This window comes from Mus caroli, chromosome 19 (assembly GCF_900094665.2).
Source record: "Mus caroli chromosome 19, CAROLI_EIJ_v1.1, whole genome shotgun sequence".
Taxonomy (NCBI): Eukaryota; Metazoa; Chordata; class Mammalia; order Rodentia; family Muridae; genus Mus; species Mus caroli.
In genome coordinates this window covers 38,875,573-38,889,462 of record NC_034588.1, presented here as the reverse complement: position 1 = coordinate 38,889,462, position 13,890 = coordinate 38,875,573, and the positions used below count along the sequence as shown (strand labels likewise).

Genomic DNA, 13,890 nt, shown 5'->3' with positions numbered 1-13,890 from the left:
ATGAAGGACAAAGCCTTTGTACCTCATATATATCAGCATGTGGCAAGTGTCCTCTATGTGTGGAGTGGATACTATAGTGTGGGTCCACCTCTCTCCCCTACATGAGCAGGTCGGTTAGAAGCCAAGAGCCCTGGATATATTGAGGAGCAGAGAGAAGAAGGAAGGAGAATTGGGGAGAAACACTCCTTATTCAAAGTGGAGCCAGTCCCTACCGCCTCAATCCCTACCCCCCTCACATACACCCCACTTTCCCACCCCCAGCCCTTTGGAAGCTCGTCCCTGGAGAGGAAGCCAGAGGTCTGGTGAAACCAACAAGAGCCTCCTTCCACAAACCTCTGTCCCAGTTCCTCTCACAGAAAAGTCAAGGAAGACAAAACCCAGACAGACACTAAGCATGGGATCCTGGAAGTCACCTTTCTGATGTCTGCTTGGAGGACAGAAGCAGTTCTCCTTACACCCACAGTGTTTCCTGCCCAGGCTGGACTCTATCTTGCCCAGCAATAATGACTCTGCCCTTTGGAGCCTACCGCCTGAATCAGATCCTGCCCTCCTTAGCGCATGACCCCGGGACAGTTAACCCCACTTCTCCAAATCCTCGGAATCCAGACCTTCAGGTGTTGATGTGTGCTCTGACTCTGGAACCGCACTACCTGTATCCAATAGCCACTTCGAATCCTCACCTGACCTCAGCTTCAGCATCTTTATCTGTAAAGTAGTGATAATAAATGGTTCCTACCCTCCTTAGGGCATCACTGTGAAAATCCCATGAGGTAGGTTTTGAAATGCGCCTAGGACAGTCTCCAAGCACAGCTAGCACCTATTGGGTGCGAGCTTTCATTAGAAAAGGGCGTGGATAGCCAGGCGGGGTGTGCATGCCTTTAATCTTAGCACTCGGGAGGCAGAGGCAGGAGAATCTCTGTGAGTTCGAGTCCAGCCTGGTCTACAAATTGAGTTCCAGGACAGCCAGGGCTGTTACACCGAGAAGCCCCGTCTCAAAAACAAAAACATAAACAGATGTTTATAAGATCGTTCAGTGGTGCACATTATGCATGGCACTTAGTAGGAATTCATTAAATACAAGCCAAAATTCCCTTCACCCCGCCCCCTCGGGTGCCACGGATTTGTCTTAGCCATCTGCTATCCCCAGAGGGCTGCCAAGTGCCTGGCATTGGGCAGAACCTCAGGGCATACTTAAAGACCTCAGGGTGAAGCTCTGCTTGCCTGGCCAGGAGGGCGTGGATGGTCAAGAGACTCCATTATCTGAGAAGAGCAATGGAGGTGTTGGAGAAGGGAAACCAGAGCCGAACAGAGAAAGGCCGAGGCGCAGAGATAAGCAGGTGAAGTGAGTGAGAAAAGGAACAGGAGAGAGACTGTGGTGGAGAGAGATAAGAAGACGGAGCAGAGGGCAAGGGTGAAGAAAATGCTGAGCCCCCAGGAAAAGGCACAAGGAGAGGTCTAGGCAGCGGAATAGTTGACGGGTCAGGGTCGCGAGGCGAGGCGGGACCCGAGCCGGGCGGGAAAGACTCGGGTTTCCTCCCAGGTCCGCCAACCCGGGGCGGGGTTGGGAGGTGAGGGGGACCAGCGGCTGCAGATTGGCTAGGGAACGGCGAAGCCTGGGCTGGAGCCCCGTGGTGGGAGGCGCCTGGATCACTCCGGCAGCGGAGCGGAGCAGAGGCTGCCACCTACTTGAACGACCCGAGTAGCGGCCGACTTCAGGGAGCATCCCAGCCGGGGCGCACGCCGGGCAGCGGGGCGCCGAGCACCGAGCCATCGGGGCAGGCCGCAACATCCAGCCATGTGGGTGGCCGGGAGCGCACGGACGGCCGCACTGGCGCTGCTGCTCGGGGCGCTGCATGGGGCGCCGGCACACGGCCAGGAGTACGACTACTACGGTTGGCAGGCCGAGCCGCTACACGGCCGCTCCTACTCCAAGCCACCGCAGTGCCTCGACATCCCCGCCGATCTGCCGCTCTGTCACACGGTGGGCTACAAGCGCATGCGGCTGCCCAACCTGCTGGAGCACGAGAGCCTGGCCGAGGTGAAGCAGCAGGCAAGCAGCTGGCTGCCACTGCTGGCCAAACGCTGCCACTCGGACACCCAGGTCTTCCTCTGCTCACTCTTCGCTCCCGTCTGCCTGGACCGACCCATCTACCCCTGCCGCTCGCTGTGCGAAGCCGTGCGCGCCGGCTGCGCGCCGCTCATGGAGGCCTACGGCTTCCCTTGGCCGGAGATGCTGCACTGCCACAAGTTCCCCCTGGACAACGACCTCTGCATCGCGGTACAGTTCGGGCACCTGCCTGCCACCGCGCCTCCAGGTAGCGCCTTTGCGCCCAGAGCACCTCGGACTGATCCTCTCCCCAAACCCTCATCTGTACTCCCCGATAGGTGTCAAACCCCTATACACAGTGCATACATCCAGCGCCCAGGCACTGTCTCCTTTTTTTCCTACCCGAGGCTCTGGGTATTCTCACTGAGTCTCTCCCCACTCCGACCTGTACCTTGTGCAACTCACAGCACGCTCGGTTTTCCGAGCTGCGGAATCCCTGGATGCCCTGGAGACGTCCCTCATAAATGCCGTATTCCTTTCCTCATCTCAAGGATGCTTGGGGTCGCTAGGCAATTTCTTTGACCTGAACACCCAGACAAGCGCTACTCCTTCCCTGACCTAGGGAACTTTGAGAAGAGGCGGGTGGTTAGGGAAGTCCTGAGGGCCCTCGTTTCTACGCCTGTAACCCTAACTTCCTCTCCTCCCAATTCCTAGGCTTTTGGGTACTTAACTTTTCTGCACCTTCTTTGCCCAGCAGTGAAGTCCAGCTTCTTGAGCTCCCAAGCCCTGCTTCCCACTGGCACGTTATACTGCCATTAGACCTGATTTCTGATTCAGCTTCCTTTTCATTGTGCAGGTCCTCAAAGCTGTCCCATATCTGGGGGCCACACCCCCTCCTCCTTTCTCCAAGAATGCCTGTCCTCTTCCAAACTGGCCTGGGCCCCTAGCACCTCCCCCGCCCCCACATTCACACCCATAGCTCCCAGCAGGCAACCTTTGCCTGTTAACTGGGATAGTGAGAGCTCCCATGAGCCCCCACAGCTGGAACATTCAAATCTCCACTCCCCCCGCCCCCACCACTCCTCCCAAAGCATCTGAGCTCCTCCTTGTATCACCCTAACCCCTCTCAAGTTAATCGGCTTGGTCTTAGGAGGCTCCCACCTTCTCCTTCTCCCTCTCTGAGGGATTCTGGGAGGGGAAAGTCCCTATCTTGAAGGCTGAGAGTGGCAGGCAGGAATAGAGTCAGCTAAGCAAGAAATCCACAGTTTCCAGAATCCTCCAGGTTCCTTTTATAGTTTCTTTGGAGCCCAAACATGAACAGCAGGACAAACTCAGGCTCAGAACCCTGTCCTGGCCCTACCTTGCTACCCATGACTCCCCTTCTCACAGCGAGGCTTGTCACCTGGAGGCCAGCACACAAGAGAACCCAAAGGCAGGCTGTAGAAAAGTGTGTGTGGCCAACAGATGACATTAGAATGTTTCACATAAAAATGAGTCATTTGGACTTTCTTCGAGAAAGTTAATGCTGGCTTGTGCCTGGTCCCTGCAAACAATATCCACCCTGGTCATAGAGCAGGGGCCACAGTCCTGAGCCCTAAGCTCTGCTGACTAGGCTACCACATTACACCTGGTTTTCCTCTGCTGATAAGTAGAAAAGGCAGTGCCCGTTTCACCGCAAGCACTAGATGGGATAAAACTTAGACCGTAATGTATGTCATGGCTGCAGAAGAGAGCCTACCTCACCATACTGTCCCGGCACTATATGAACTCCTGAATTGTCACACTCAGTCATTGCCATCCTCCCCTTTGGGAATTAGAGCAGCTTCTGTGAGGAGGGGCTAAGGGAGGAGCCTGTTCTGTCCTGCTGTTTAAGACCACTCTGCTTTCTCTCTTCAGTGACCAAGATCTGTGCCCAGTGTGAGATGGAGCACAGCGCTGATGGCCTCATGGAACAGATGTGCTCCAGTGACTTTGGTGAGTGTGGAATCACAGGACCCTGACAGTGCCCGCAGCAGCCTGGCTCAGAACCAGCCAGCCCCACCTGACTACCGCTACTGCAGCTGTGTTTTGTCACTTCCCACAGAGATGCTTCCATGGCTGGGCTATCTTTTTAAGGGGGGAGCAAGCTTAGCTTGCTAAGAGATGGATGGGGCCTTCCTAGGGCACGGGATTTGGCAATAGAAGTAAGGTCTCCTATCCCTGGTATTTCTACTGAGTCCCCAGTGTTCCTCTGGCTGGGGTGGCTTATGACTAGCTTTCCCCACGGCTTCATCTTGGACTCTTCTATCCTGGGACAGTTGAACCAAGCCAGTTAGGACCAAGATCACTGTAGGCCACGGAATTCTGCATGTGACCTTTGCAAAGTTGGTTCTGTTTTGTGTCCTAGCCTCCCTGTCTATAAAATAGGGAAAGGAGCAATGACGAAACCTTTGCTTTGGAGGAATCTTTATGTTGGGAGCCTCTTAGGAAAGAAAATGTCACTATAGTGCAAAAGGCGGGGCAAAGGGGAGAAAAGATGTTTTTAGAACAATTCCCTTCCCTGGGTGTGCAAAGTTCTTCCCTGGCTTCTTGAGTTGGGGAGGCTAGCTGTGGAAGAAGGGTGGAGCTAGCCAGAGGGCCCTCTCCCTAGGATTCCTGTCCCTAGGTCTCTGTGGTCACACTAGGGCTCCCGCTGTCATAAGCAAATGTGACCCTCTTCTGACCATCCTTTGCCCACCTTGCCACAGTGGTCAAGATGCGCATTAAGGAGATCAAGATAGACAACGGGGACCGAAAGTTGATTGGAGCCCAGAAGAAGAAGAAGCTGCTCAAGGCAGGCCCCTTAAAACGCAAGGATACCAAGAAGATGGTCCTGCATATGAAGAACGGGGCAAGCTGCCCTTGCCCGCAGTTAGACAACCTGACGGGCAGCTTCCTGGTCATGGGCCGCAAAGTAGAGGGCCAGCTGCTGCTCACGGCCGTCTACCACTGGGACAAGAAGAATAAGGAGATGAAGTTTGCGGTCAAATTTATGTTCTCCTACCCCTGTTCCCTCTACTATCCTTTTTTCTATGGGGCAGCTGAACCCCACTGAAGGACCCCCTGCTCCTTGCCCCAACCAGCCAGCTGTGCCTTGCCTCGCCCTCTGTCCCCGCCCACTTGGCCTCACCCTCACTCCCAGGCTGACCCATCCCCAGGAAGGATGCCTTCACGCACCTACTGCACAGGCTCCAGAGCATAGGCATGGGGCTACCCTCTTTGACTGAAGGGTTCTGGGATCCTGGGGCCTGCCCGGGGACGCCCCCTCTCCCAGTAGAAGGACTTTCTCTTCTGGGGGAAGCCCTGGTGTCTGAAAGTACAGGCAGAGAAGGAAAATGTGAAGGACGACGGATACAGGATACAGGGCCTCCCGCAGCCGTGGGAGGGGCTTTCCAGAAAGGATTGTGGGTCTCATCCCTAAGCGGGATCCGTACTTAGGGAACAGCTTTCCTCCCCCATCCCCCTTTGTGTGTCATCACAGTCCTCCAAAGAGCAAGAGCCAAGGCCTCCGCGTCTTCCAGCCACGCCCACTCCTCATCTGGAGCCACGCTGGACTGGAGTGCAGGCTCAGCTGCTTCTGCGTTCACTGCCACACAGCCCTGCTCCCTGGCTCTTGCCCTGCCGCCTCAATCCCTGTATCCCAACGACGATAAATTATTGCTACTGCTGTGGGGCCGCTGGTTCTAGACAACAGGTTTGGTCCTTAATTTTTTTTAAAGTTTTTAATTAAATAAAACAACAGTTGCTTTGGACCAATTAATTTCTTTATCCAGTAGCTCTCAAGAGGCGGAAGTGTAGGAAGGTTCAGATGGCTTTGAGAAATGGACCCTGAACTGACACTTGATCCACTCATCTCCTTGGAAAGCCTAAGAAAAACTGTTCTCCAAGAATACAAGGTGTCACTCTCACCTCCAAGCCACTAAGTTAGGAACAGAGATGTCCCTGAGAAGACACAGAAGTGCCATGTTTCCAACCCTTTCCCGTAGTCAGAAGACTCCCTGTCATGCACTGTCCCCATCTGGGCATTTCCAGGTCAGAAGGGTCTAAGTAGGCCAGATCGCCGGGGACAATGTCACCTCTCTCCTGGGATTTCCAGATACTCCTGGGCACTAATCCTGACATAAAGGTGACAGCTGCTTTATATGGACGCCACTCTAAGCATGTTCCTGGGCCGGCAGCAGCCATGTTACCCAGGAGCTAGTTAGAGACACATCTCAAGAGGGCTAGGAGTGTCTGCCATTGGGAGACAGAGTACTTGCCTGGGAATTCACACTCAACCTTGCTGTAATAGACTGCTTTGTTATTTTTAGAATATTACTGGGGGTCAAACCTGAGAATCTGCATTTTTTAAACACATAACCTTAGCCCATCTACAGAGCTTTTAACAAATCCTGGGCCCCACTCCTGTGGAATGAAAACAGGGCCTCTGCCAAGCACCAGAACCCCGGTGTTTTGCCACCTAGTGGCATGCAGGGAGGCTCTGGGAGCCATCACTAGGACAAAGAGACCTGAAGCAGGGAGGGAGAAGGCTGGGGTCCACACAGCAGCTTTGAGGTACAGGTGCAGAGCCAGGAGAAGGCTTGGAGGGAAGAGGCATGTGCAAAGAGTTCACTATGGAGACGAGGTGAGGTCCGTCCACAGATGTGAGAAGATCGGGTAGATGTCCACAGGTCAAGCAGCAGGCACTCTGAGAGCTTTTCCTGGCCAGCAGAGAAGTCAAGGCCTGCTACTCCTCCAAAATACAGGAGCCACCAGCTCTGGAAGGGTACTCCCTGGAAAAATGTCACCTGGGCAAAACAGAAGTGGTGGCATGGCCAGGAAGGGCACAGCAAGCAAAGACTAAAGCGGGCCAGTTAAACTGCCCTCCATGGAGGCCTCACGAGCAGGTGGCCTGACCACGTAACCATAAATCACCTCTGGGCCGTCAGGTGGGCTCTGCCCAAGCAGCACAGGCCTCTGCTGCTCATTCAGAGGAGGTGGTTGCCACCCAGCCTGCCCAAACCCTGCCCAGCCTGCCTGGCTCCCTGAATCTGTGCCTTGTCTCCCAGCCTCCGCTCTAACCAAATATTGACAGGCACTTCTCTGGTTCACCAGGCACAGAGATTATTTTTCCACCAAGCACACAGGACTCCGGGCACCTCTGGCTCAAGTCCAGTGCTCGCCTGGCAGGTGCTGGCGGCAGGGAGTGGAGGTGGGAGAGGGCTTCTGTAGCCTACCGTTTGGGAGAGCCCAAGAGGGCACTTCTTACCACCCCAAAAGGGATCTGGCCCTATGCCCCACTTCTGTTCTCTGCCTGCCTAGAATCTCTTCTGGAATGGAGAGGAATTCTCCCAGAGAGCAGGGAGGCTCTGCAAGGCCCCGGGCCAGTCTTTCTTTAGCTAGTCCTGCTGGTCATACCGAGTTCCTTCCCAGTTGACAAAAGCCCACACCTGGACTCAAGAAACCAGTGAAGGCTGACCTCTGATCACAGGAGTGGAACTGCATCCCATGGTACATGGAACCTCTCCACACGAAAGGTCTAGAGGTAGGCAGCTATGTGTTGGGGATGCCCCAGGCTCCAGATGTCTGCAGTTCTTGTCATTACAAGACAGTACCTCTTCCCAATTCCTGACAGCAAGGCCTACAGCTACAGCTCAGGAGTCCCCACCCCTCCTGAGCAGGCAAGCAGCAGGCCAGCAGGCCAACCTGGTCGGCTTCCATTCCAGCTCCAGGCCAGGACTAAATCACATGACCACCCCCTCCCTTCGAGAGAGCGGAGGAAATCAAGTTTTCACCTGAACATAAAAAATTCTCATACAAAACAGGAGTGACTTGGGAGCAAGGGACCTCACACTCGGGGTGAGGGTGAGAAGAGGCAGTGTAGTTCTGGCCTCTGGTCCTATGAATTAGTAGCCAGGCGACACTGGGTACATGGCAGTGCTGCCGAGTGTGCGACAAGGACCTGGACATAATGCAGAGCTTAGATGGCCAATGGTGGTTATTTGTACTGTCACTAACAATGCCCACACGCAGTAGGTACCCAGCAAAATACCCAACTGATTCTTCACTCAACTGCGATACATGGCTGACAAGAGGGCAAGGAAAAGCAGGGACGTCTTACCTAAAGGCCAGAAGTATGGAGACTACATCTGGGGTTTTGCTTGCTTCAGAATTAGGCCCCTAGGTAGCATATAAACCCATGCCAGGGCGAATAGCAGACACTACTCAAAAGCACTTTGGAATTCTAATTTAAGCTTTACAGCTGCCATTTTGAGATAGGATCTCACAGTGTAGCCCTAAGTGGCTAACCACACTATGTAGACCAGAATGGCTAAAAACTCAAGAGAGTCACCTGCTTCTACCCCTAAGTGCTGTGATTAAAGGTGTGTGTCACCACACCGAGCCAGAGGAGGTGCATTTTAGTAACAGCTCAAAGACATTAAGGTTCTTGACCAAGCTGCACAACATAAATGGTGATGCTCCATTTGTCCCCAAACTCTTAACCACCTCCCAGGGCTTCTTAAACCCCGCCCACTTACAACCTTCCACCCAAGAAGCGCTTACTTGCTTCCAGGCATAGATACGTAAAATCCATATATTATATAAATCAAACATTTAGCCATAAATCTATTTCAAAATAACCCTTGGGCATACACACACCACTTAAGGATGAAAGCAAACCTGCACAGAAATGCACAGATGTGTTTGTATGTACACAGGGATTAAACCTTGGCTGAGTGGTTGATAGCGTAGGATGCACAGCACTCAGTTCTTACAGATGATCAGTTTTGATTTTATAATCTCCAGTGCTGAGAATGCTGTTCTGTGGCATGCACTGGTGGTGCACACCTTTATGCCCAGCACTCGGGAGGCAGAGGCAGGCGGATTTCTGAGTTCCAGGCCAGCCTGGTCTACAGAGTGAGTGCCAGGACAGCTAGGGCTCCTCAGAGAAACCCTGTCTCAAAAAAATTTTAATTAAAATAAAAAAAAAATAAAGAATGCTATTCTGCATATAGACACACAGAGAGTACAAAATGGCAGAAGTACGTTTAGAGACATTTCATAAATTGTTTGAAATTCTATCCTGATCCCTGATCCAAGTCAAGATCACTGAAAAAAAATTTTTTATGAAACTGAAGTCAGCCATTTCCACTTCTTTTTTAATTTTTATTATTACTTGTGCTACAGTGCCCAAGTGGGTTCTGTCCTTCAATCTTCTTGAGGCAGTCTCTGGCTTATGCCAGCCTCCTGCACACTCCAGGGCAATCCTCTTGTCTCTTCCCATCTTGCTATAGGAACACTGAGACTATAGACGCAACACATCAGGCTTTTTAACACAGGTTCCAGGGATCAAATTCAGGGATCCAGCCTATGTGACCAGGACTTACCTAATGAGTCATCTCACTAGTCCACAAACATTAATTTTTAAAATCAAGTATTCCAACATAATGTGATGCAAAGACATACTTTTTTGATATTTACATGCAAGTAGGGCAATAGTACGTCCTTATTTTCTGTAAGCCATTGTGTTCTATAAAAGCAGGAACTGAACAGACAGTAAAAACACTGCAGTTCACAACATGCAGCGGTCTCCCATCTGTGTGATTCAAGGAGTGTTCACTGGCTGTGTGGCAGGAGAGGAGGCAGAGGGCACAGGGTGCCTGTTGTGTGTTCAGAACCAAGACTGCGGTGCTCAGGACAGGACTCCACAAACACCTCCAACTGATTTTCAAGTTTGGTTTTGAATTGTTTTTTAGTTGCTCAGTGTCTGATAGCCTTTTACTGTCACCAAACTTTTCCCAATCCTCACATGCAGTTACGGGACACCACATGGAACCACAGCCTATAGCTTAAAAGTCTGAGGACGATTACACCTTCTACAGAGGTGAGATAGGACGGGGACAGGCAATCTCAAAGGCTGCCTTCAGCTGCTTCCGTGATGCTACAAGAGCCCAGGCAGCAGCAGAGAAGCCCGCCGCTCCCACCCATTCCTTTTCACCCCTACTAGCATCCAGCCTCAGGTCTGCACAAAGCAAGCTCACATCCCACAACTGTGCAGCCATCTGTAATCCTGGCTAAAGTTCACTCCTTGGGAAATCTAATGTGGGGGGTGTTTGTTGCTGGAATGTGTGTGGCTGGAGCCTAGTGTCCCAGCCCAAACAGCCTCTGCTGGAGCCCCAGAGAAGGCTCACCGCCAAAGGAGCCCGGAATCCCCAGCCACCAGCAGTGCCAGAGAATGGAATGTGCTGCCGGGGTGTTGCTGGCAGGAGGTGGGGTCACTGGGAACTGGGGAAGGTGGGGGCTCCAGCCACAAGGCCACTTCTGTTCTGGTTGAGACTGAAGGGGGATGGTGCTGAGAGGGTGGGGGTGGGGCAGACCAGTCTGTTAGCTCAGTGGCCAGCTCCTTAGAGAGTGGGGACCAGAACATGGCCTTTACCCAAGGCTTCTTAGACGGTAGCTGCTATGAACACTTGTAACACAATTCCCACTCCACCTTTGGTGGGTAACTTAACACCCCCCACCCCAGTGCCTCTATTTACCCATTTAGAATATCCATGAACTAGACAAACTGTGACACTGTGAGACATGAGCTACTGGCAGGACGACCTGTGAACAGGGCCAGCTGTGAGAAGAGACACAGACCTCTGAAAAAGGACATTCATTTGGCTTCAGCCCCAAGGGCTACAGAAAACACCCCAAAACCATCACCTATTCCAGGTCTGCCAAGACCTTCTGAAGACATCCACATACTAGACCACAAAAGACTCAACAGACCTGAGCCCAGGTCAGGCTAGATGCCAGAGTTCCAAACCTGCCCTGCCACGTGCCAGGACTCTAACACAACCTGGCTCTCTGTCTCTGTTCCTGGGTACCCAGGAAATTGGCAGGTGTATTTTGACACAGACATCCAATTCTACAACGTGCAAGCTGTCTGTCATTCCACATTGAGATCTCTGTACCACAGGCTCCATGGTGACACCACCACCAACCTTGCTGAACCCTGTTAGCTCTGCTCTCTCAAGAGGAACCTGCATCTGAAGACAGCCTCCCCACCTGTTCTCACAGGGACCTCCAGGAAACAAAAAAGGCAAGTCCCCTGTCTCACATCTGTGACTACGCCCTACAGCCAGCCTTCCTGAGCAGTGACAGTCACCTTTCGTTTTGTTTTGTTTTTCGGTTTTTCAAGACAGGGTTTCTCTGTATAGCCCTGGCTGTCCTGGAACTCACTCTGTAGACCAGGCTGGCCTCGAACTCAGAAATCCACCTGCCTCTGCCTCCCGAGTGCTGGGATTAAAGGCGTGTGCCACCATGCCCGGCTACACAGTCACCTTTCAATAAGATGGCATCAACTGTTTCAAACTATATTCTGGACTCTCCCTGATACCTTAAAAAATGAAAAGTTAAATCATTCTTTGTTGAAGGAGGAGGAGGTGGAAGAGGAGGAAGAGGAGGAGGAGGAGGAGGCAGCAGTAGGTGCCTTTTGCTGTAAGAACACAGGACAGATGTGCATTCTTTCTAAAGGCTACAGGGTCCATGGTAGGTGGGGCTGAGCCCAGAGCTGGCTCACAGTGCTGCTGCTGTGCACTGCTGGCCTTATCATGTGCAGCCTACCTCATGAGCTTGGTGCTCCAGCCTAGCCTGATCACAGGGCCAACTTGCACCTCACCCCTCCAGGAACCTGCTTACCAGTTCTCAGCCTCCTGCAGCGCTGGCCTTTCTGTCTTTCCCAGAGGATTAGCTAAAACCTTTCCATTCTGAAGCCTGCATTATTTATAGTTAAGTTCTGGTCCCAACCTCAATCCAAGACCCTGGGTCTGGTCACAAGACAAAGCCCACCCCTCCTGTTGATAAGGCACAGTTTTCCACTGGGCCTGGCTGGTTCACGCACTGCCACAGGAGGTGTGCAAAGCCCACCCACAGCCCACCCTGGGCAACATGAAAGACCTGAATAGCACTAGGAGACCTGGCAAAACCATAAGCATGGGGCCTTTTATTGACAATTCTCCACAGAGTTCCTGTCTACTGCTCTACAGTATAAATACGCAGAGGTGAGCATCTCTCATCAGGACAAAAGAGTACACCTCAACTGCTTGGTCCCCACTGCCAAACCCTCAGTGCTCTACTGCTGTGTGTGTGGCCTATCAGCAAGGAGGACTTCAGATGGTTCAGGTGTGGGCACCACGCCCATGACTGGGCAGCAGAAACAGTTCCTGAAGATCAGCTCCAAGGGCAGTCCATGACTGTGGAAGGGTCTCAGGCAGAAGCCCCTCGTCTTCTTCATCCTACCCTGTGCTGCATGCTCTCAGGAACCATGAAATAAATAAATAAATACTCTGAAAAAGCTCTAGGGGAGGGGGCCTGAGCCAGCTCATGGCTTAAGAAAAGGCGCAGCATCCCCTTGGCAAGTCAGATGGAACATAAAACCGGCCATGTGACCAACCCTATCCTACAATGCAATCTCTACTCCAGGAACAGCCCTGAAATCCGGGCAGTCCTACACTTCCCTGGACCTCAAAGGCTTTCCTTCAGTCTCTCTGCTCCACTCACCTGGCCACATGCTCCATGAGATAAGGGTTAGAGATATGTGGCAGTGGGAGAAAGGTGGGGTGCCCTAGACTCAGAGCAGGATGGAGGAGTGATGTGAGGGTCCTGTAGCCACCCAGCAGGGATGAGGACACCAGAGAACCATGGGAATTAAGATTCTGTAGGCAGAGCTTCCCCATCCTGCCATCCACTTGACACTGAAGGACTTAAGCAGCGCCCTCACATCCCCTCTCCTCTGGGCTCCTGGGAACGCCAGTCCTGAGGCTATTCAAAAGGCAAAGGCAGGCAGGCCATGGCGCTCTAAGTCCCCTCGCAGGCTCTCTGGGGCTGAGAGACTGCCAAGTACCCAACAGGGAAGAACCTCTTTTCCAACCTCAAGTCTCTTGGATCCTAAGGTCTAGCCAGCCTGACCTTGACGACCAGAGCCCAGATGAGAGCAGGCTGTGCTCAATTCTGCCCTCTGGTGGACACTCCCTCGCTAGCCCTGAGTTAACAGGGTATAGGATAGAGCAGAACCAAGAGCCAGGACCCAAGGGGCTCCTCTCCCCCTGGGCCTTAGAGCATCACCAGCCCAGCTGGAGGCAGCAGGAGAAGGGCAGGAAGGACCTAGCTGTCAGGTTACATTTGCCCAGCACAGGCCTCAGAGGCCCAGAGTTGGGACAGTAGGGTCACTGCTGGCCCCAGGACAGTTGGAGCCTGGCTTCTCTCCTCATTTGCTCAGGGTCTGATTGCAGGAGGCGCACACACACACAGTCTCTCTCTGGGCTTCAGGAGCTGGAAAGAAAGAAAAACTCGGTGAGACAGTTCTTTGTACCCTTAAGGCTCAAGGTGCCAAGTACTGAATTAGCCTCCCCAGTCCTGAGACAGACCACCCACGGCCCGGCCCACACCCTCCCTGACCCAGCTCCCTCCCTCAGACACGCTGGGGAACTGTGGCTCTGACGCCAACAGCAGGCCTCTCCCAGGTGTTCTATGCATTGGAAATTCTTCTGGCATCAACAAAATAAAATACCAGAGGAAATTTTCCCTAAACGTTTTAACAGTGGTTAAAAATCTCTGGGTGGTAAGATTACAGGATCATTTTTCTCTTCCTTTCTTCTTTATAATAACCTCAAAACTTTATAGTTAGCAAGCATGTGCTACTTGTAAGATTGGCAGAAAAAAGCCTTGCCCCACACTGCAGCACATCACAGGGCAGGAAGTTATCACCGCAGTTATCAAAAGCACAAATACACATCCATGCTCCTGTATGTGCACACTCATGCTCCTGTATGTGCACGCCCATGCTCCTGTATGTGCAC

General features: G+C 52.6%; 2 protein-coding genes across 5 annotated transcripts in view; one reads left to right on the top strand and one right to left on the bottom strand.

The window, feature by feature from the left end:
- The first annotated feature begins 1,554 nt into the window (after positions 1–1,554).
- On the top strand, positions 1,555–5,825 carry Sfrp5 (secreted frizzled related protein 5). The gene is made up of 3 exons (XM_021152410.1): positions 1,555–2,315; positions 3,944–4,021; positions 4,774–5,825. Exons 1-3 carry the CDS (start codon positions 1,796–1,798, stop codon positions 5,118–5,120), a joined length of 945 nt encoding a protein of 314 aa, XP_021008069.1. The 5' UTR covers positions 1,555–1,795; the 3' UTR covers positions 5,121–5,825.
- A 6,180-nt stretch (positions 5,826–12,005) lies between these two features.
- The window catches only part of Zfyve27 (zinc finger FYVE-type containing 27), a 23,432-nt gene continuing 21,547 nt past the window's right edge, over positions 12,006–13,890 (bottom strand). For all 4 annotated transcript variants that reach the window (XM_029472673.1, XM_021151604.2, XM_029472672.1 and 1 more), the window contains one exon: positions 12,006–13,363. In XM_029472673.1, coding sequence (XP_029328533.1) covers positions 13,299–13,363 — 65 coding nt within the window. In that variant the 3' untranslated portion in view covers positions 12,006–13,298. The remainder of the gene's footprint in view (positions 13,364–13,890) is intronic.